The sequence below is a fragment of the Polyodon spathula genome, chromosome 4 (genome assembly GCF_017654505.1).
Source record: "Polyodon spathula isolate WHYD16114869_AA chromosome 4, ASM1765450v1, whole genome shotgun sequence".
Lineage (NCBI taxonomy): Eukaryota > Metazoa > Chordata > Actinopteri > Acipenseriformes > Polyodontidae > Polyodon > Polyodon spathula.
This window is the reverse complement of record NC_054537.1, coordinates 69,320,545-69,344,454: the sequence shown is the minus strand read 5'-3', so window position 1 is coordinate 69,344,454 and position 23,910 is coordinate 69,320,545. Positions and strand designations below refer to the sequence as shown.

The following is a 23,910-nucleotide window of genomic DNA, read 5'->3' as shown; positions in this document are numbered from 1 at the left end:
CTGGGTTGCATTGAAGGCAGAAGTGAAAGCAGGCTACACAACCAAAGAAAGGAACGTTTTGTTGCTGCAGATGCTTTTATTTTACCATGCAGTTTCTAATAAATGTTTGTAAATACAAGCAAAACAAAACAAAAAATCAAACAATTAAACCTTTTGTTACATAAATGTTATAAGCAATGCCTTGGTGACTTTTTTTATGGTACTGCACCAAATATTAGAAACCACTGGTGATAAGCATAATACAGATTAAACCAACACACGTATAAGATAAAGGTTTAGATTTTGAATGATATTTGATATTGATGAAAATTAAAGAATCTCGCAACATATAAAGCTAATGTACAAAAGTGAAGTTTGAGGTACTACTGCTATATTTGGGACCACATGACTGTTTGGGAGGACATTTATTATTATTATTATTATTATTATTATTATTATTATTATTATTATTATATTAAATTATTCTTGCTTTTTTTGGTCATTTTTGGTTTGAAAGAATAATTCACATAGAGCGGCACCTTTGATAAAAATGAAACTAACCACAAACTGCATGATTATTGTATAAGCATTAAATTTCTGCATAGTTTGGATTGTAATGATGCAATTTATGATGGAAATAACAGAAACCCACAGAAGCTTGTGTAACCGGTCCCATCATCGTATATCTGCCTCTCTTCATACAGTTTTACATACACGTTGTCTCCCACTTCCAGCTGAAGAATAGCTGTGTTGCTGCCGGAGTCGTTACCATCAGGAGAATAGTTATCCCACACTGAAACAACTCTGTCCTTGTTTTTCATTAAGCTGGTAAACATTTTTGAATTACTGTTTAAAAACACGGTGAAGCTGAAGTAGTAGGTTCCTTTTACAAATGCTGTAAAAATGCCTGTAAAGAAAAAAAAAACAAAGAAGAAAATAAAACACAACACATAATAACCAAATCGTAACCACCAAACAATATACAAGAGGAAACTGTATATCATAAATGGGGGTTGCAGCTTCTTTTAGCCTCTTTAAAGTGATTCCATAAATCTTACCTGTTGTGTACCTTCATTCATCATATACTGTATGCCTCAATGTCAGTTTTCAAACAAGCACGTTTGTTTTTTGTCAAATGTTTTCAGATGACATTGCACTCCCTGGGTCATTTTATCTGGAGAGTGAAATTGTCCTTACCACAGGGCCTGTCAAAAAACAATCAGCTGACTCCACTACTGACTGACATGCTTTCAGCCAGTAACATGCTATGACCCAGAAGAGACTGGTTAGGTAAAATAGCCCAGGAAGTGCAAGTATTGCATATTTCTCGTGAAAAGAGCAAAACACGTTTTTTGTAGCTTCCTTTAAACGAAAATAGTAACAGATATCATGTTTTAAAATAAAAATACATGTTTGCTACATGATTTTCTTTCAAAACAACATTTGAGACCTACGTAGCTTAATGGAATGCAAAATACATACAATTTCTGGATATATTTTGTTAGCTACAATCCCTTTTAGGGTTAACAGTTAATTAGACAGACCACCTGCTTTTTAAATCAACATTTGGGATGAGTTGACCAGCAGGACATGTTGTTTAGTTCAGGATAAGGATGCCATGACTGCAGTTAGTTAAGCTGTAGACAGCTCACAGTCCCTCACCTTTAAACTAAAAATGTTCAATTTTAATTTGCATATACTGTAGATAACTACATTTTGAATTAAAAAAAACGAAAACGGGGAACCAAGGTCTATCTGGTGCAATACATTGTTTACCTTTTCTTTAATGGGAACAATCGTACAACAACTGAACCTGAACATGAAAGCAGTTATTTTCCCATTTACCTGTACTTGGGTTGTATGAGTTGCCAAGGTTTATGAACATGTTTGAAAATACAAGGGTAGTTGGAGTATTGAAAGGGCCACGGTATCCGTCATTAAATAGGGCAGCTGAAAATGCAATCCTTGGTGTCTCTAAACAGAAAAAAAGTGATAAAGCACTAACAGCAATTGCAGTAACAGTGTGTCTCTTCATTCCTTGGCTCCTCTTGGAGCTGTCAGCAGCTGCTAGCAGCCACACCACCCTGAAGACTGACCTCTTCAGAACTCAGCAGCTGGATCTGCCCAGAGCTCAAACAACACCTAACACCCCTGATGTAGTTGGTGGAACATTTTTTTTAAACATTTCCACTTTGCTTTTTTTCTTCTTCTTCATTTGTATAGAACAATAGTAGGCCCACTTAACGATTATTTTTCTGGGCCTACAAAGACACATAAGAATGTGACAATAGACAAGATCATTTCTGCAGACATACTCGGCAGTAATTCTATTAAAGGTGAAAAAACTTCCATACTAAATATTTCATTTTTGTCTGCCACTTGTAGGCAAAATTCCAACCTTATAGATCCTTGTGCTTAAAAAGAAAAACTTTGTCTCAACACTTGTCATTCAGTCACTAGTACAATATTGACTACTGTATAACATATATATATATATATATATATATATATATATATATATATATATATATATATAGACACACACACACACACATTTGTATTGTGTAACTTATTTGCGCCAATTTTGTGAATGAAAAATAAACCTGTTTCAAAACTGGTACATTTAACATGCCATAACAGTAAATTAAGTACATGTGCTGTTTGATTCTAGTTTTGTAACTTACTATACCTTTCTTCATCTTCACCTCCTGTTCCAATAAGTTCAACCTTGCTGCAAGGTCATCAAACCTTTTGGTTATATCCAACGATGAAAGTGCATTATTGTTATTATTATCCACTTCAGTTAACTCTTCTGCTCTAGCTGGCACTAACACATAAAAGCTTACCAGCCCTAATAGGAGTGTCTTCATTGTAGCAAAAGGTTTCTGTCTTCTTCTAATCAATGAAGAAATAAGCAATGCAGAACTCCTTAAATACTCCTTTAAATGTCTTGTAATCACAAAATTGTTTGGGGATGAACATCTGATTTATGTGAATGAGATCATGGAGCAACATTTATATATGGGTTGCTTGAAGGTCTACAGGGTGTCGTTTATCAACCTAGGTGCAGATTGCACAGTCCTGCAGGATTTAAGGATTAACAAGTTTGGTCACATCTAAAATAATCCTGTGAAATGTATTATATTAATCTAATTCATCTTGATTTAATGATTTAGAATGTAACAAATAATAATCAAAATCTTAACATATGTATCTGTTTTTATATTAATACAACTGAAGCAGATTTGAAACAAATGTGGCAATAAGATAATACAAGCCAAAAAAAAAAAAAAAAAAAAAAAAACAAATGGTCTCCCCTGCCCAAAAAGGAAGTGTCTGTGTATTTAAGTTTGTGGATATCTGCACTAGTGGCACTCTCTGTGAGATCTGCTGACTGCAGCCACTTTCAAGCATCCTTCCACGTTGGAGTCGATACTAAGTTTCATGTAATCTTGCATTGGAGGTATCCATGAGGATAGTTAGTTTGTTAATCATCATCATTAGACACAATAATGAGGCTACTAGTTATTAACAGAAATTAAGCAATGATATCAGTTACCAATAATTTCTGAGAGAGGCTTCGGACATCACGCTTGTGAGTTTATGGTGGGTTTGTTGCACATCTGTCTTTTCTGTTTTATACAGTTTTTACAACCTTTTGTGTGCAAAGCTTAGTTGCTGGCTTAACTCAGGTCAGGTGAGGTCAGTTTTATTGACACTTTCTCAGGCAATAACATTCTGTCCCTGATGACTGCCAGATAACTGCACAGCTGCATAGTTTGGATTGTAATGATGCAATTTATGATGGAAATAACAGAAACCCACAGAAGCTTGTGTAATGCATGGTCTTTCTGCATTGTTTATTTCCATCTGGTAGAAATTACATTACAATGCTTTCTCTTGAGATGAACATTGACTTATGTGAATGAGATCATGCAGCACCATTGTGGAATGTGTGAGGATCTACATGGTGTCATTGATCAGCCAGATGCAGATTGCACAGTCCTGCAGGACTCAAAGATTAACAAGTTTGGTCACAACTAAAAATGCATTTAATGTTTTCTATCTGACAATCTGATTTGACAAATACTTGTTTGTTTGTTTTTAAATTGACTTGCTCTGAAGCCCCGTCTGTGGTTTCATAAAGATTCACTCATTCCCAGCATTGTTAAAGATTTGAAGTAACTTTACCTGTTCTGTAAAACAGAATTTAAAAACAGCTCGATAATCCTGGAAAATTATATTTGCTTTTCAATTATGATTTTGAATGTAACTACTAATAACCAAATCATAACATATGTAATTATGTTTTTATATGGATTCAACTGAAGCACAATTACCAGGAGAAACAAAAACACAAATAAGACTACATAAAAACACAATAGTTCAATTTTAATGGCTTTAGGACAATCTATACCATCAAGTTAAGTTGTTCATGATAGATTTTTGGTGTAGTTTCCTGGCTTCCTCTTACACCTGGAAACATAGAATGTTAAAGATTCTACAGATTTAACTAACAATTGGAATATATATTTTTTATATCTATAGTATCTGCAATAATTTTTACTGGTTATATGCCCTATTGATTTTTTTTTGGTTATAATAGTGTATAAAGGTCAAATAATAATTTTAAAAAGCAATAAAAAACGAGTGAATCACTCTTCCCAAAACCACTCGCTGTTCTTTGGTCGCTATCTCGTTAATATGTTGAGAACCAACTAATCTTGTAATGAGTATTTGAAGAAATTCAGGGAGGGGTGGCTGCAATTAAGATATTGTCCCTAATATTGAAAGCAGATTTCACAGTGGAGAAAATGTAGAACAAAAGGGATACAATATATATATATATATATGACTATCAGCCATAGGTACAAATAATTAAACTTTCACAAGATACTTTTCAATTCCTGCAATACTTCCTTACACAGTCAGCTCCCTGTGTCTTTGAAAATGAACAGTAATCCACTGTACTGTACACATATAGATAATAGGCATGATTCAACGACCACAAACATCAGGGGGCGTGTTTATTTAATTTAACCAGGAAAGTCGCACTGAAATTAAAGTCTATTGTGTTCTTTGAAAATGTCTATGCGCTAGCCTGACCATGAAATGTACCAATGGTAGCTTGTGGCTAATGACAGTTGGAGCACAGGCTTGTCAAACACCAGTTAAGCTTGGTATTGGTCAAACCAGTTCAAAACCAGCTTGGCTCAGGTTAGCTTGCACTAAAATGAAGTCAGGCTGGACTAAAGGGATGATGGGTCAATATTTAAGTCTAATTTAAATTTCATAATTAAATAATGAAATTTAACAGGATTCAGTGCTATATTCCCGAGAGGAATTTACAATTTCCATCTGATATGTTTAATATCTTTTACTACTCAGTTGAGGGTGGCAAAACACCATTATAAAAAAAAAGAAACAACAACAAATGGAACCAGATGAGACAAAAAAAAAAAAGAATGTAGGCAAGAGTATGTTGCATATGTTTAATTTTAAAACAACTGATGGCAAAATAAAATTTACAGCACATACTGTGTAAACACTTGGTTTCTGTACAAAGAAATATACATGCAAAAAAAAAAAACTAAAAATGATAAAATCAAATTCACTAAAAATATATATATTTATATAATACGATGAGGTTTGTACGAAAACACATCCAGTCCGAGTTCCCGTAGTAATTTGTCTCTGTACAGCTTTACAATTATGAATAAATAAATGAGTACAATGAATGAATGGGACTTTACAGGTGAATCCACTGGTCTTTTCTATGAACTAGCAAAAAAACTGAAAATAGAGATTGTGTAACTCCCAAATATCCAGAGAAAATACAGTTGTCATTTCAGTTATCAGATAAACTAAATTTGTACTTTGAATTCTGTTTAGATAAAAAAAAAAAAATCTTGCAATAGTTTTAATCAAAAGGCAGTTTTAATATTCAGCCAGTTTTCAGTTTGCAAACATTACAGCTGCAACATCAGGATTTCTGTTAGTGTATACATTACATTTCAAAGCTGCATAAACTGCTAAAAACATCAAAAGGATCCTCTTCTCCCAGGAATACCTCACCCATTGAACTATGAAATGTTTTTTTTGTTTGTTTTTTTTTTACAACAAATGGCAACATTTTCATAAATTTGGGTTTGACTCACGCCAATGTTAAAAGATAACAATTAGAGAGTACACCTTTTTTATATACAACATGGTGATAATTCATTATATATGAAGAACCTCTAGGTGTGAAATGACAAGCAAATTAAATGATAAACCAAGCATAACATCAACCATTCCCCTCTTAAATAAATAAAGCTAAAGTCATAACTAATTTGTCCCAACCTTACATTTCTGCTTTAATATATATATTATTTTTTAAAGGCCATAACAAAAAAAAAGATGCAAAAAAAAAAAAAGCACTAGTTTCTTGTAAAGCTAGGAGTACTTTGGTTTAACTATTAATACAAATAAGATAGGTCAAGCGTAAGTGCCACGTCGATCCACATGATTTTTACCATCCTTGAAATTTCTACTAGCTTGAGCTACTAGGGGTTTTGGGAAATAATACTGAACTAAGGGAACAGTGAAAAGAAACACAAATAACTGTATAACTCGCAGTACCAAGTACATGCTTTTTCTATATGTTTATTACAGGTACAACAGAGGTCTTCATAAATAGAGTTGCATAAAATGTTAAAGCCACAACATTGCACATGGTATGAAGTGAAACCTAAAAATACAATGAATGCATTTACAGCATAGCATCTTCTTACTGCTCTGCAATCTGATTGGCATTATGTGGCGCCACCCCCTGCCTTTCTAGTTATCTCTCTATTGGCCATCTCCAACTCATAGAGCCTCTGTGGCAAGCCACCATCTAAAAAAATAATAATAATAATAAAAAAGACTGAAGGCAGATAAAACTATATACAAAGTAAGGCTTATATATTTTAAAACCAGAGCAACACAGCTTTGTTCTATTAAAAGCAAAACGTCTGAGGTTCAACCCGCAGCAGTTAAAATCAGTACGGCTGCTTGTGGCATGATTTGCATGGTTTAGTAGAATATAAAGCGAGGCAATCAAAAAGCTCTGATGACTGATTCAACTTAGAAATGTCTTAACGGAGGCTGCATTGGCTGAGCAGCCACTATGTAACCATCTAACTCAAGATTCTGGTCTTTTTTTCTCCTAAAGTGGAGGTGGGTGTTGTATTTATCTTCTTTTTTTTTAAATAAGTTCTTGAAAATGTTTGGATACAGATTTATTTTCCTGATTTGATTTCTTTTGTTTCATATACATTGTTTTAAAAAAGGGATTTCTTGAAAATTCAGTTGTTTTTTTTTAAATTTAATTTTTTTTTTTTTTTTTTTTCATTTTTGAGCATCCTGAATTGAAATACTGTGAATTAACAAAGGCTTGCTCTGTCTGGCTCAGGCAGAGAAGTATTCACACAGTCCTCCATGCTAGCTTAATTTTCACTGCTAATCCCAAGTTCTGCTTTTCTGCAAGCTTCCTTGGCATGCAGTTTCCACACAAAGATGCGGCCACAAAGGCGGCTCACTAGTCGTCAGCCGTTATCTTTTTATCTTTCTATCTTTCTAACCAATCTGTAGCAGAGACTGGATGAAGACCACAGCGATCTTCAAAATTTAGACTGGCAGGTGAAAGAGAATGAGAGAAGAATATCTTCCCCCCTTTTTTTTTTTTACTCCAGGTCAAACCCTAGACATGAGTCTGCTTTGTAAGAAGTTCTTAATGCTACCAATGGGTCGAACATCGTTCTGGTGTTTGCGCCGGTCAATGAAGGAAATCAGTCGGGATGTCTCTATGCATGCAGGGCTGCGGTGGCCCCCCGGCTGCAGCCATGGCTCTTGCAAGCAGACTGCAGCCGTGGGCCGCTTGGCAGGGTCACCCTGCAGCAAGAAGCACACAAAATCTTTGGCGGCCTGGCTGACCCCTTGAAAGTAGTCGTCTGGGAAGCTGAAGTCCAAACGGCAAATGTTCAGGCAGGTCTCCTCCACGCTTTCATCCAGGAAAGGGGAGGCACCACTGAGGACCACGTAAGTCAGCACTCCGACGCTCCAGGTGTCAGACGATAAGGAGACGGGGTTGCCCAGGATCAGCTCCGGAGCTGCAAACTCCGGACTCCCCAGTAATGGGTGGATGTAGTATGTGCTGTTCAACTGGACAGCATCCCCGAAGTCGGTCAATTTGACAGTCGGTTGAGCTGTAGTTTGGTCTACCAATATGTTTTCAGGCTTGGAGAGAGAAACACAAGTAGAATATTTACTGATATGCATATTATTAATGAAGGGATAGAACCGAATGAATATTTTAATCTAGAATCACAATCTAAAATATATTAATTCAGATGTAAAAAGCATAGATAGTAAAAAATGTCTCACCTTCAAGTCCAAATGAGCTATGTTGCAGTTATGAAGGTACTGCAAAGCTTCAAAAATATCCCTAAGATACAGCATCACCTTCTCTTCAGTAAGGTTACCCCAACTTACAATATAGTCTAGAAGACGGCCTTGGTCTGCCCTGTTAAAATGGATAAAACACAGAAATTGCATAAATGAATCACTAGCATTCATGTTTTCTTCTTTTACATCAAACACAGATTTCAGATGTCTTCTTCATTTAGGAAAAGTCATACTTTATTACTGACATGTTTTGTGCCATTTGATAAAGTGCAATCCCTGACAAACTGTAGTCTGATAAAGAAGAACATGATACTTGCATTCCAACTGGGGCACAGAAAATAAACTGCACTGTAACATTTCTACCCATACCCATGACACAGTAGAAAAGCATAATGGTTTGTAGATACTTTCATTACTATGACATCAGAAAAGTCGTATCGTCTGAAATTTTTTACTATTTCTAAAAGCCAGCACTTAAGAATGTAACCGTTATGAATGACTACAATGAAGACAAACATCAGTGTAAGTAAACCAGTAGAAACAACTTGAGTCATATCATTAGTCTTATTTTTCATAGTTGTGTATTAGGCCAAGAAATAAAACAATTATATAGCAATACAAACGATGCAATATGAAGGTCTGTGGAATTTGCAAAGCTTTGACATGTGGCTTTATGCTTTTGAGATTCTGATTTTCTCACTGGCTTTAACTGAAAACATACATACATCTCTAATACTAATACGTAGCTGGCTGACGTCTCGAAGATGTCCAGAAGACCAATGATCTGTGGGTGTTGGAGGTGCTGCATGATGCTGAGCTCGTGGGTCACTTGGTCCCGTTTCATCAGCTTCTTGTTCACATGCTTTGCAGCTACAGCTCGCTTGGTCTTTTTCTGGTCACACTTCTTCACCACAGAGAATCTGCCCCTGGAAGAAATTGAAGCTTGTGAGAAGGCCTTTAACTCTTTGTGGTCCTTCGTCAGACCAAGTCCGACATTATAATTTTCCCTTTCCAGTCCGATGTCGGACCCTGTCCGACATCATCAAAAAGATGTCAACCACAGGTCTCTAGTCGTTTTTTCTCCGGAAAAAAGAGAGAACATCTTTCAATGGCCGAGTGAGACCGACATGAGCCGGAGAAAAAAAAAAGAGGGCGGACCTGAACAATACACATAGCCCTCGCAACACAGAGATAACACGGACATAAACAAAAAAGAGCTGCTTCTGCATCCAGCGCTCAAGGAATATCACTGACATTTGCAGAGCTTTTTTGTTACAGTAATAAAATAATGACTTGGATCACATTATTGAGAAGTTTGGTGATAAAACGAGTGATCAGGAGAGCATTTTTCAGTATGCACGACTATGAAGAGGTATGTGAAAAATACAGTGAACAAGGGATGGGGCTTGGCTGGAGATGCAGTACTGGGTGTCCTTGCTATGCAGTGCCTTTTAAACCTGTTTTACTCAGAAAAAAAATATTTTAAACAGTGTGTGTGAAAATAAATGGACTGCTAAGGGTTAATATCACAAAGGAGATTGATGATATATCCTTGAAATAACATTGCATTGTTGTTTCCTGTTATTTGTAACAAAAAGGTTGCTCGCATAAGTCACAAGAGTAAGCCGGGTCGACATCATTATTTTTGTTGCTATAGTACTTGGTGAAGATAGAAGCAGCTGATTAGTAGGAAACATCTTTGCAGCACTTAGGTGTGGCTGCATTGCATTTATTGCACAGTTCACAATGAACTTAAACACTTACCTGCCCAACTCTGCTCTCTCACTGTAAATGGAATTAAAGTCATCTTTCCAGAGGACCCTGATTCCATCATTGGCAGGACCTGGGAAATCAAACATAGCGTTGCATTTAGTTCAAGAAAACTAGGGGAAAAACAACACTACATTAAATTATAGTTAACTATCCTACAATTATACTGGGAAGCTAGCCTGCACAGTTCTTGCAGAAATTATAATTCAGCATTCAAAATGTCCACTAGGAGCAGCTGCTACTAGATATTAACTGGTTTCCACACAAATAATAGGTCATGTTGGAGTCATGTTGTGAGCACTGTCCTCCAGGTGACCACAGAATATGCTTGCACTAGTGTAGGACCACAGAATATGCTTGCACTAGTGTACTAGGAGTTTTTGTTGACTCAGAAATGTCTTCATCTAGACAATGTGGGGAAGCTATAAAAAAGGCTAACAAGATGCTCAGGTACATTGTGAAAAGTGTTGAATTTAAATCAAGGGAAGTAATGTTAAAACTGTACAATGCACTAGTAAGACCTCATCTTGAATATTGTGTGCAGTTCTGGTCACCTCGCTATAAAAAAGATATTGCTGCTCTAGAAAGAGTGCAAAGAAGAGCGACCAGAATTATTCCGGGCTTAAAAGGCATGTCATATGCAGACAGGCTAAAATAATTGAATCTGTTCAGTCTTGAACAAAGAAGACTACGTGGCGACCTAATTCAAGCATTCAAAATTCTAAAAGGTATTGACAGTGTCGACCCAAGGGACTTTTTCAGCCTGAAAAAAGAAACAAGGACCAGGGGTCACAAATGGAGATTAGACAAAGGGGCATTCAGAACAGAAAATAGGAGACACTTTTTTACACAGAGAATTGTGAGGGTCTGGAATCAACTCCCCAGTAATGTTGTTGAAGCTGACACCCTGGGATCCTTCAAGAAGCTGCTTGATGAGATTCTGGGATCAATAAGCTACTAACAACCAAACGAGCAAGATGGGCCGAATGGCCTCCTCTCGTTTGTAAACTTTCTTATGTTCTTATGTTCTTATTATTTAAACATGAACTTCAGAGGTCATTAAAACATGTATAGTTTTAAAACAAAACGTACCAGTTTTTAGAAAACAACACAAAACTGAACTCAATATCCATTGCTGTTAAAGCCCATGGTAAATCTCAACTTCGCTTCCATCCATGCTGACGTCGCCTCCATGCTGAATAAGTAAGCTATTAGACTGGCCGGGCGCCTGCCTACAAGTTGCCCAGAGTTGCGTGGTCTTTCGACTAGCTCTGAGGTGGCTGCATAGTGAAAAGAAGCGGACGGCTGACGACACAAGTTGCAGAAGACCCGTGTGTCCGTCTGCCTCTCTCCCGAGTCAGCGCCTGGGTGACAGCGGTGAGCCGGAGTGAAATAAAATAAAAAAATAAAATAAAAAAAAAGATTCGGGCTTTCCAAATTGGAGAGAAAAAATAATTGGCGATTCCAAAAAACAACCCCCCCCCACCCCCCCCAAACATTGCAATGCCTATAAGCACTAGTTTTAACAAAAACAACAATCACTAACCCAACACTCGGAGGCTAGCCGCTGATGAGACTGAACCCACGTCGTTGGTGGCCACGCAGGTGTACGTGCCATCGTCTTCTGTGGATACACCCACTATTCTGAGGGTAGCCTCTCCAGATTCACTGTAATAAAGAGGACAATGTAAAGACATGAATATGTCAATATAAATAATTTATTACACTGTTTTACCTGCTATAATATTGGTTAGGTTTTGTGTCTGTCTGTGTTTTAGACACATCATTTGATCCATAGGATAAGGTACTCCCCACTTTTAAAAGGGTTATCGTTCCATAAAAATCACACCTGTCGTACTGTTCCATTTGTTATGTAGGTCTGCATGTGGAGTTTTGAATGTATTTTCTTTTATTTATTTTTTATCTAGTACCATCCAGTTAGAGAAAACTCTAGATTAAATGTAATACTTTCAGATACTCCGCTATACATTCAATACCAAGGTCATTTAACTGGGGGGTGTAATTCTCTCCTCAAATTCTTTCCTAACCAAGCAGATGGTGCCACTAATTACTGCCATGTTTTGCAGTGAGTGATATGCTTTGACGCTGAAGACATCATCTAGGGAGTACAGGTTTTAAGAAACTAGATGAAAGAAAGGCATGTAACTGTAAACAGAGTTAGAATATTACAATAATTTTTTTTAAAATGAATATACGTTTTCTATGACGTGCTTCTTTCAAAACTTCTTATAGAAAACCTCTTTAAAAACAAAACGTCACACTTGGCAAAATCAAGTAAAACAAGTCCAATGAAAAAAAAAAAACAATGAGTAAGCAGAAGCACATAAAGAAAGAGAAATGGTTATACCTGTATGCAATGCTGTAGTGTCCATCACTGCTTAGAGTGTTTTGGTCTGGTCCTTTCCAGGTGACGGTAGCTTTGGGTCGACCACAGACTTTACATCTGAGGGTGACACATTCGCCGCTCTCACAGGTTACGTCACTCAACGGGGAAAGGAACTCTGGGGGAGCTGGAATAGTAATTAGACAAACATTACACAACATTAAAAGGAGTAAGCCATGGCAAAAAAAAAACAGCTCTGCCAAACATCTAGGAAAGTCCAGGGAAATTATATTAAGAGTAGATAATGCTCTAGTTAGACCCCCTGCAGAATACTGTGTATTCACTTGAAAGGTACAAATAAGGGAAACCAGTTTAATCCCAGGAATTAATGCCATAAACTTATAGGTAAATTAACTCAGGTCACTACTTCAAACAGCACAGAGAGTAGGATGAAAGGCAACACATGGAATAGCCTTGATAGTTAAATTAAATAGAAAAATGTGCAAATGCAACATTTTGTTGTGGACCCGAGTTACCCAATTCAAAAAACAAAAAATATATAGACCTAATATTTAGATAACAAAATATTAACTCACCATCATAAATGTAGTTAGGATTAAGAAGCTGAAAATGGAAAAAAAGAACAATTATATCATGTTTCTACTGCTTACTGGCTATGGATTCATCTTCTCTGCCAGTGTGAGTGGCTGTTTGTGTAGTTAGTTGTGTATTTTAAATATTTGTAATTCTTCATTTGCTTTTATATGTCTGCTATCTCTCCATATCTTTCAATTTTATTTTTCAATTTAAGACTAATTTATATAGTTATAATTTATGTTTAATTTCTGTAAGTTGCTTTGGATGAAAGGTGTCTGCTAAATAATAATAATAATAATAATAATAAATAATAATAAATAATAATAATATCTGTTGAAAGTGGTAACTCACTACCTAGCAAAGGTTTAAAAAGCTTTGATTTGTGTAGGCCATGGAGAGGTGAGTTTATCACTGTAGGATATAATTCATATCAGGTCACATAGCCTCAAAGCCAAAGGCAGTGCACGCATTTTTCACACAGTCAATCAGCAGCAACACAACAACAAAACATCCTTGCTGTATGTATTTGCAGTGTATTCCTGTAATGCAGGGACACACAACCCGTGGGCCTCATGCGGCCCTTTTATTTTCTGACTGCGGCCCAGTGTATTAATTCCATTTCACTTATGAATATATCATAAATAATAATATTTAAAAAAAAAAAAAAAAACTTTGTTGACTTGCTTTTTCTAATATTTTGCATAAAAAATCAGCACACCATTTTAATTCGTACTGTGGAGGGTAATTGTTTCTCATCAGCTTGTCTCCAACTAATTTTAAACCCACTGCATTTAAAGAACCCATTCCCAACATAGGAGGCTTGTTGCTAGGGAAGTGATGTCACTGCCCTGTGACTTTTAATTTGTCTTTACTATTTAATTTGCTTTGTATTATTGTGCAATGCGTGTGTATATGGTATAACAGTATGATATTAATGCTGTGTTTTTAATTGTTTAGTATATTTTTGTTTGTGATGTATAAGATTAACAGTAATCCTAAGGGAAATTGTAATTTGTAGCCCGCTATAAACATTAGGTTAAACTAGTTTTCTGGATATGTAGCCCATGATAAAAGTTTGCTTGCGCACCTTTGTTGTACAGCATACCTTTACAGAAACCTTATTGGGCAATCCTTCTCGGGACTTCCGGTAGCCGTTTTCTAGTTTGCTATCCTTGTCTTTCTTTTCCGACTTTTTCCTTAGGCGGAGTGCTGTGTGCCACGAGGACGACTTCCTGGTAAAGCAACAATTTTTGTTAAACAATGAATTTAATATTGTTTACTTTGTAACCCCTTCCAAATATTTCTAATTCCTCAATAGACACAGGACTATTGCATTACTAGTAGTGCCCATTAAGGTAAAATGAAAATGATTCAAACCATCAATCATGTGGTAGCAGAGACATGTACTGTATGTAGATTTCAAATGTCTTCTTTATTTAGGAAAAATCATACTTTACTACATATTCTGTGGCATTTGAAGAACATGATAAAGGTACACACATCTTCCATTCCAACTGGAGTACAGAAAATATACAGATATACAAGAAAGGTTGTGTCCCTTTGTTTAACATATAACCAGAAATCTCAGACTGACAGATTTAACTACATGGAAATCACAGAATTAACTGATAGAAAATGATGCCACAGTATTTTAACCTTTTCATAACCTTTTCAGTGTCTCTGAGTGAATCAGCCCTTAGTGGCTTATTAAACTGCCCTGATTAGCTGAGAGTTTAGGAAAGGCCCTTACTTGATGGTTCCTTCGGGGTAGTCGGGTATGACTGCTGAAGTGTGCCCCAGCACATAGCCAGGGATCCAGCCCTCGGCGGCGGGGCACATTTCATTGGCGGCGCGGAACACCAGAAACATGTTTTGTTGATTGCTGGCCAGAATCTGAACAACCTCTCCTTGGTAGACATTAATCTCATCCTCCTTCACCGCCATGTAGTCGTGTGTCACTAGCATGGTGGAGATGTTACTGCTACTGCTGCTTTCACTCTGCACCGGGAAGGGATGAAACAAGACAGGAGACACTTAGTACAGGGTGGCTTTAAGGAGCCATCGGCATTTGTGTCATGTAGTGCACAATCTCCACTTACACAGTAAACAGGTTTTGTTAATGGCAGCAAACAAACCTTTTTTGGGGGGGATGGGAGATGACGACTTTATTTCACTTCCAAACTTGTCATACAAGTACAGACGCATTTATCGCTAACCCACTGATAAAAGCATTATTTTGCAATATCTCAGTTAATTAAAATACTAACCTTTATTGAAATACTACATTTTAAACATCCCAAGGTGGAGAGTGCGGGGCAATATATCAATATTTACTCAACAGTAGGTTTAGATTGTGATGCAAATTAATAATATAATATATCAAGCCACATAATCACACCAAAAATACAATAGGGTCCCATTGGCATTATAATAAAGACCTCAACTTTGGGTCTTAAAGATATTGCAAAACAGAACCAAAAAGAGAACACACAAGCTTTCATAAGAAACAAACATTTCAGAATCTCTCTCTATTGGCACTGGCATGCATTTGAAAGTGAAGCTCATGCAGACATCTTGGTTTGAAGGGAGGAAAACGCTAGAATTAAAACATGAAATTGAAATCATCTCCAAAATTCCACACAGAAAGAACTAGAAATTTGATCCCTTCGCCTTAAAAACCAAGATGCTAAGACCAACCCATTTGTATATAATTGTTTTAATTGCCATCTAGCAATCATCCAACATTGAGGACTTGAGATACCAACCAGGGGGATACCCAGTCTGTATATCTGTGTGTACAATGGCTTTTCATCCACTTATTTAATCCAACTACAACTAATTAAGTTTTAAAATTAAATGTTTTAAGGTCTGGCTACACTCCTGCCCACTGTTTTTTACAGGATTAGGGTAAGTAAAGTGATATGACGCTGACAAAAACAGACCAGCAGATGAACAATAGCGTTGTGATTCCCCAAAAAGAAGAAAAAAAGAAAAGAGTGCCACAGAAGCTGGAAATGTGTCTGTGTGGAATAAGAAAGCAAACAGTAGTGGCACCTTGTCCTTGAAAAAGCAGTTGTTTTGCGAGTCCAGATGTTAGTGCCTTCAGTAGAGTGAGACAAACAGGAATGGTTAAAATTAGTTGAGATTAGATTATAGACTTCACCACAGAGGGGCAGACACAGCAACTAGTAGCAGTTAACAGTTTTGTGGTTTGTTTCTTTTTGTAGCTGATTTCAGAGCACAGCTTGAAGAAGTCAGGAAGTTCGTAGAGAGACAGAGTTTTGCTCCCGCGTTAGCAGAAGTTTGAAGAGTTGGACATCAAAAGATTTTGTAAGCAGGCGAACAGGTACAGCAATAAAACAAATAAGCCTTTATCCCTTAGAAATAGCAAAATCTAGGAGAAAAATGCAATTTAGTAACTGCTCAGTTAAAAAAAAACATCTTTTCAGACACCTTGGAAGTAATATTGATTCATATAGCTGTCAAGCATTGTCTTTAAAGTAGCTTGGTATCGTCGAAACAAATATATTGATCAGGAACAAAGAGTTAAATGAATCTGTTTGCCCTGTAAGATTATAGCTGGTTTGGTCTGAAGCAGAAATTGAGGAAATTAGAAAAGTGTTTGTTCTGGGAGCTGTGTTATTATTTAACCTTGGCAAACTATTAATAGCAGTGAGCCTCATTTAATGCTTCACTTCAGGCAGCAGTTACTGTGATGAGTAAAAACGGTAAGATGCCAACGCTTTGTTTTGAAGCTGAGAAGAGCAGAGCTGAACGTGAGCAGTTACGTTAGTAGCACAGACGAGCAGGTGGCTGGAGAAGTTAGTAGACGCTTTACCAGTAATAAGTTTGAACTCATCATCGCAGGCCAACAGTCACAGCGGTTAAGTAGGTGTTTTTTGGAGAAGAGCAGAGTAGTATTCAAATGAGCCGGTGGAGCAGAGAGAAAGAGAAGAGACAGATTGGGTTGAGAGGCAGTTAGTACGGTGAGTGATGGTGACACGCAGGAAGGAAGCCTTGAGAAGAGCCTCTAGGACAAGCTGGCGTCACTCTTACCCCATTGCTCTGGGTGGAGTGCACAGACTGCTCGCTGGTGGAGGAGCAGGTACTCATGCGGTCAGTGTCCTTGCTGTGGGTTGAGTTGCGGTGTGTCTGGCGCCCAATCAAGTCCGCCTCGTTGGGGAAGGTGAAGGAGCCTGGGCGGCTGGCAGGTGATGCAGGGATGGAGGTCCAAAACGAGGAACCCTTCTGCACTGGGCTGTTGGGGGGGAAGGTCTCCTTGCCGAAGGGAGATGGAGGGACTGGAGACCCCATGGGGGAGATTGCTCCCGTCCTTGGCTTACCCAGTGTCAAGGGGCCAACGATGGGCCTGGGAGAATGGGAGTGGGAGTGGGTGTCCTCCAAACTGCCCCTAAGTTCCTTTAGACTCCCCTCTGCTGAGCCAGGCTGCTTGCAGCTGCGAGGTTTCTCCAACACCTTCATCTTGGGTATCTCCTTCCCAGTGTCCTTCTCCGGCTGTTCTGCGAGGGAGGAGGAGTTGCTGTTGCTGGGTTGCAGCAGGGAGGGGTTGCGAGCGGACATACCTGACATCTTGTCTGGCCCTTCTGGCGCTGAGGCTGCAGAGGAGACCAGCACTGGGGAGTGGTGCCTAACAGGCTGGGGGATGCGGGATGGCCTAGTCCGGCTTCCCACGGAGCTGCTGCAGCTGGGCACTATGCCAACACTGCTGCTGCAGGTGCTGCTGGCCGTGCTGCTGCTACCACTGCCGGCTCCACTGGCACTCACGTGGTTTCTCTGGTACTCGATCGGAGAGGTCAAGGCTGCAGAAAAGACAGAGGACAAGAATGATGACATTAACTAACATTAAACGTGTGGAGATTTTATTTTATTGAGTGGGTGAACGGTTATAAATACGATACCAAGTAACATGGAGGGGATAGCGGGAGTGTGACCATCTTTGGATATACAACACACCATTCCTTCTCCCTGCCAGGTACCATACTTTCAACATCAACACTAAATAAAAAAACAAAACAAACAAAAAAAAAAAAAAAAAAAAAACACACTAATAAATCCGATGGATTTCTTTACCATTTAAAAAGTTTCGCTGGTTTTCCAGGATTTGGTTGATTTCGTGCATCCACACCTGCCGCACTCCAGGGTTTGCAGAGTGCAGGATGTAGGTTTCAGTGCTGCTGTCAGCTGATCTGGATGTCAGTGCAAATTTACACGGATCCCCTTCAACATTGTCCTCCAGCCCCAGATAGCTCACCTGCAAAGACGGGGTTACACAATCAGTGTGTCAAACTGTCTGTTTGATCCATCCTACTACTTTTTCTTTTGTCACCATTTTTTTTTTTTTACTTCCTATTACATTTATAGTTTTTCAGTACTATTATGTGCTACTTACATACTTTAAACTGCAGGATTTCCCTTGTTCAGTAAGCTATCTTCAATGCTCAACAATGTTTGCTTATCTGCGGATCTCAGCTAAAGCATTTACTGGTCTCCAGGGATCACAAGCAGTAAACTTGTGGGATCTGTTTCACATCATGTAACTAAACTACAGGACTTGGGAGGTCGACTAGCTGTGGAACATTTGAATTCCAATTACAGCATACAGTACCCATTAGGAGTTTAACTGATCTAGCTGATATGAAACTGGAGCAAATTGGATCAAGCTGAGCATTGTTCTCAGCCTATATGTCTGGTACTTGTGTTAATGCTTTGTTGTGCAGTTAATTTAACTTCCTATCACTTCATTTCAGATTTAGCTATTTATTATTTCTGTATTTATTAATACATCCTCATGTTCCACTGTTGCACCAATATTGGACGCAAATATATATTAAAAAAATCTTGTTGGAAAAAAATAATACCACCACGCTTATGGTATAAACATTTTTATATATATATATATATATATATATATATATATATATATATAATATATAAAATATATAAAACAGTATTTATCAATATTATATACTATTTATTTCACTCAGAACTGAGGACACTCGTCACAGCATGTTAAGTCTCGTCTGTCTGTGGGTTTACCATTCCGAAATGTTCATACATATATGTATAGTAGGGTACGAACAATGTCTTTAACAGAGGTCTGATTGCACAAATAACACACTTAATTGCAGGTACCGGTAGTTCTGAACCCCAGAACTGGGTAAAGGGCTAGTGTGCGTTTCTAACCCTGAACTGATTATACAAACATAATTAGTCAAACTGTTATTGGCATTCCTAATTGAATGTTGATCAAGTATCCTTACTAGATTCTGTTAATCTTTAAATACAAATAAACATCTGTATGTACCTTAATGCTGTTTTTATACAGGTAACCAGGCACTGAGAAGCCTTTCTTCCTGTCGAGGGGCTCACTGAAAATGACAATCTGCTCAAAGAGGAAGACCCGCCTCTCTTTCATGCGTGCCAAGTGTCCAGAGTCCTGATCGGATACCAGAAATGTGTCCTGCAGCAGCAGCCGGCCCTGGGCAACGATCTTACCCTGCAGAGGGACACCCAAACACAGACTCATCAAGAAACTTCCAAACCAACCCAATAAGCATACAGCATCACAATTACTACGACCGATCAACACTTATCAGTTATGGATTAAGGTTTAATTGCATTGCTACCTCATAAAATATATCTACTACTATTAATAAAGTCAACAAAGGTGCAAGTGCTACTTATCCATGTACTATGTTTAGTTTAGCATGAACCATGCACTGTAAAGAGGTTTTCGTTGTTTTAAAAGGTATAGTGGGATTTTAAATTTTGTTTTGATAATATACAATAAGTGGCTAAATACACTACATCCAGTTAAGGTCCCTCATTTCTGGAGTTCTAAAAGGCTGCAGTTAGCTTTCATGTTTGAGTAAAAGCTTTTCTTTTGCCCTTAAATTAAGAAAAAGATTTTAAAAAAAATACATCAAATCCTTGGAGCCGTCCGACGTTCATCATGTCATTGCATCTTTTTGGCACAATGCACATGACCTCCACAGCTTTCTGCAGGGTTAGATGAAAAAAAGTGAAAAGCTACAGTATACAGGAAATACACACTATGTCATTCTGAGTATTAGGACATTACTCAATCAGACTTTCTTTAGGAGGTGAGGGGATACAAAAGCAGAGTAAATACATAAATAGATAAATTCATCCATACCATTTTAGGTTTCCTATGAATACCACAATATTATATTCCTATTAATGAAAAAAAAATGCTTGGACTGCACCAACACAACTGTGAGATAAAAAGCCTCAGGTATTTAAAAATGCATCCCTCAAATGCTATCTGGATTTCTTTAAAGTACAAGGAAGTCTTTGGTGTTGCCAATTCAAGCCTTGTATAATAGATTGCTGGTCTGTCATTGGAAAATATGTTCAGGGTTATAGCACTGAAGGAACTGACCAGTACGATATAAATCAACAAACACCACAAGTAAAACATACCTCCAATTCTGAAGTATCCATGCCAACCTTTTTCGAGTATTTGAGAAAGTCCTAAAAGACAAATTCAAATAATTAGTGACTGAACTACAAAAAGGATATTGCTGCTCTAGAAAGAGTGCAAAGAAGAGCAATCAGAATTATTTCGGGTTTAAAAGGCATGTCATATGCAGACAGGCTAAAAGAATTGAATCTATTCAGTCTTGCACAAAGACGACTATGTGGCGATCTGATTCAAGCATTCAAAATTCTAAAAGGTATTGACAATGTCAACCCAAAGGACTTTTGCGAAGTGTAAAAAGAAAAAGGACCAGGGATCACAAACGGAGATTAGATAAAGGGGCATTCAGAACAGAAAATAGAGAGGACTTTTTTACACTGAGAATTGTGGGAGTGTGGAACCAACTTCCCAGTAATGTTGTTGAAGCTGACACCCTGGGATCCTTCAAGAAGCTGCTCGATGAGATTCTGGGATCAATAAGCTACTAACGACCAAATGAGCAAGATGGGCAAATGGCCTCCTCTCGTTTGTAAACGTTATGTTCTTAAGTCAGTCAGTCAGTCAAGAATTTAAGAACATCATTCCAATGCAAAGATGATTTTCTTGTTGTACTGCATCTTGTAAAGCTCTTTGTTATGGTGGTCCACTATGAAAGGCGCTAGATACAATTGATTGAATGCTTGCTCATAATGCTAAATGCATACATTCAAATCATGCATGCTTTCAAACACATACTGATTTGCTTCCATTTGCCTCAATGTTGCATCATTTCTGTTTTGTACTCACCTTTAGCAGCAGCTGGTACTTCATAATTCTCTGCACTGGTTTTATTAATAAATCTGTAATCTGTAGTCTGTGACCTAGACGCTTTTTGAGGTCCTGTAAAAAAAACCAAACCAAACACAGGACAAGTTTATGGTCTTCAATTCTGTGAGAAAAGGCTCACAAACATATGACCGTGAATTGTCCAACAGTACCATGCAATCTTCTTCTCACACACATACGCCTTGTCCCAAAGCGTGATGATTCCTGTTGTACAAAAATCTCTGCTGTCATCAAGCAGAAAAGAAACCCACTCTGTGCACTCACCTCAAAATATGTGTCAATATACTCAGAGACTATGTGCTCTGATTTGGGTTTGTTTTGGCAGTACACAATGTACATGTGCAATCTTCTCTCCTAGAAAAGAAATAAAAGGGTACGTTTAACACAGATCTTTATGTTTACTAGGGCTGTCAGTTAAGCCTCAAAATAGCAATCGATTAATTGGGCACACAAAATGTAATCGTTCAAATAAAAGTCTAATATTCAGCATCACATTTAGCAATGCATCTACAGTGCCGTGCCATATTAAAATTAGAAGTCTTGAAACAGAGGTGACATTTATTATACCAAACTGCTATACAACAGAACCACAAAACTGAGCAGCAACAAACATATTAGTATCTGGTAGCATGGCCTTTTGCATTACGCAGGGCCCGAACCGGCGCAGGCACAGAATCAATGAGATTCTATACTACACCGTTCCAAATTTTGCCATAGTTTGATGAGTTTTGACCGCAGTTGATTTTGACTGGCAGTTAGTGGTTGAGTTTTCCACAATTGTCTATCAAGGCGTTCCCAGACATGTTCCATAGTGTTCATGTCTCTCAATGAACACCAACTGTCTTTTCATTGTACCAAATCACACCTCAGACCATGACACAGCAGCCAAAATGTTTTACTGCTGCCTTTAAGGAATTGTTCTGCAGTTCAACTCCAGCCCTCCTCCATACCCAAGTGCGCCTATTCAAATTGAATTGCTGGATGTGGGACTCATCTGAGATAATTATACCATGTGTGCGGAAGCATTGTGAGTATTTCGGAAGATACATACTATTTTTTGGTGTTGTTTATTTTAATATGGTAGGGCACTATAGATGCCAGGCTGACTAGGGTTGTGTCACATTAGGTTGCTACCAACTTACAAGGGTTGCCATGGCTTAACTTAGTTAGGTATGTTTGCAACTTACATGTTTGACAAAGAGGGATGCCAGTTTATCAGGATCTTCAAGGCACTTCTCCAATTCTCCATGAAAGAAGCTACAGAAAGAATAGAGCACAAAATTATTTACAACAGTAGCAACTGTCTGCAACACTTTGACAGGTTAAAAAATTCTGATTTCATACAACTATCAAATATGACAATTATGACATCACCACACCCTTTACTGTTAATTATTAACTAAACTATACTTTATAGATCACATACAAATGTAATGATAAAGCATATCAATACTATTAATTTCACTAAAAGTATAAAACAGGAATGCTACCCATACATTATCTGAAGGGCTCAGATACTGCCTAAGTATTTGTTTAAGCAGCATTACACTGAAATCAGTAGTAATGACACTAAAGTAAGCAACCCCTCTGCTTTCTACTAAAATTATAAAAAAATGAAGTCAAAGCAAAGACATATTATAATCCTGTCATGTTATCTCATTTAAACAAGATGCATACATACTCTTTGTGCCAGTCATAAATCTGGTGTATGTTTCCAAAGACAATCTTATCTTTTCCCTTCATGTCATCGGGTACTCCATCCTCCTTCATTTTGTTCATGTAGCCCTGCAGTGAATGAGGGAATATTTAACAGCCATCCTGTTGGGATTACAGTCAGCTACATATGTTTTTGGTTTGTTGCAATGACAGTTAGAACTGAAAGGGAAACACCTGGCAGCGTATTCACATTTCCATGGAGAATGTCCCACGATAAAGGTCTTAACAACATTACATAATGTACATGTTTGTGCAGGCGACTGCTGTTCGCTATGCCACTACAGTTCATCAGTGTGGAAAAATCCTGATGCATTTTGCAGAGCACACAGCAGTACAGCAAAAAAAAGCAATATAAACTCACCTCTACTAAACAGCCCAGGTCCCTTACATAATCCCGCTCAGTCTCAACAAGCTCCTGCAAGACATAACTAACAAAGGAAAGAAAGAAACATGGTGTTAGATTTCTGGTGTGTGCTCAGATTTCACAACTTTGCTCCTGATGCTGTAAGCTGCAGTGTATAAAGCTGTGGATGCTTTTCTACCTGCACTTGCCTCACGAAGCCTCCAAGACTTACTAAACAGATAAATGTATTTCTTTAAAATATCACTAAACATTGCTGTATGGCGATGAAAACAGATGACTTAATTTAAGAGGGAAGATCTATAGTGGCTACTTAAATGCTCCTACATCTTCAATACAAATCCATCTGCTAAGTAGACTTTGATGGCTTAGAGATGCTCAAATGAAAATAGAGGACAACAAATAAATGCACAATGTGAAAAGGATGCA

General features: G+C 37.7%; 2 protein-coding genes across 6 annotated transcripts in view; both read right to left on the bottom strand.

Annotated features, from left to right (window-relative positions):
- Window positions 1-69: 69 nt before the first annotated feature.
- Window positions 70-2,901, bottom strand: LOC121314792 (complement C1q-like protein 2). Its single transcript, XM_041248469.1, has 3 exons — window positions 2,669-2,901; window positions 1,825-1,953; window positions 70-886 (listed from the first exon to the last, which is right to left on the bottom strand). Exons 1-3 carry the CDS (start codon window positions 2,847-2,849, stop codon window positions 606-608), a joined length of 591 nt encoding a protein of 196 aa, XP_041104403.1. The 5' UTR covers window positions 2,850-2,901; the 3' UTR covers window positions 70-605.
- Window positions 2,902-7,283: 4,382 nt separating this feature from the next.
- The window catches only part of LOC121314789 (triple functional domain protein-like), a 183,765-nt gene continuing 167,138 nt past the window's right edge, over window positions 7,284-23,910 (bottom strand). For 4 of the 5 annotated variants that reach the window (XM_041248463.1, XM_041248465.1, XM_041248464.1 and 1 more), the window contains 19 exons: window positions 23,482-23,548; window positions 23,086-23,189; window positions 22,592-22,661; window positions 21,669-21,758; window positions 21,366-21,458; window positions 20,582-20,632; window positions 20,060-20,137; window positions 19,443-19,634; window positions 18,209-18,389; window positions 17,174-17,937; window positions 14,868-15,115; window positions 14,223-14,349; window positions 13,117-13,144; window positions 12,545-12,707; window positions 11,723-11,844; window positions 10,171-10,249; window positions 9,132-9,332; window positions 8,386-8,524; window positions 7,284-8,238 (listed from right to left, as the gene is read on the bottom strand). In XM_041248463.1, coding sequence (XP_041104397.1) covers window positions 7,696-8,238; window positions 8,386-8,524; window positions 9,132-9,332; window positions 10,171-10,249; window positions 11,723-11,844; window positions 12,545-12,707; window positions 13,117-13,144; window positions 14,223-14,349; window positions 14,868-15,115; window positions 17,174-17,937; window positions 18,209-18,389; window positions 19,443-19,634; window positions 20,060-20,137; window positions 20,582-20,632; window positions 21,366-21,458; window positions 21,669-21,758; window positions 22,592-22,661; window positions 23,086-23,189; window positions 23,482-23,548 — 3,340 coding nt within the window. In that variant the 3' untranslated portion in view covers window positions 7,284-7,695. Of the gene's footprint in view, window positions 8,239-8,385; window positions 8,525-9,131; window positions 9,333-10,170; window positions 10,250-11,722; window positions 11,845-12,544; window positions 12,708-13,116; window positions 13,145-14,222; window positions 14,350-14,867; window positions 15,116-16,171; window positions 17,938-18,208; window positions 18,390-19,442; window positions 19,635-20,059; window positions 20,138-20,581; window positions 20,633-21,365; window positions 21,459-21,668; window positions 21,759-22,591; window positions 22,662-23,085; window positions 23,190-23,481; window positions 23,549-23,910 lie in introns of those variants that run through there. The other variant, XR_005950156.1, reaches the window with a different exon arrangement.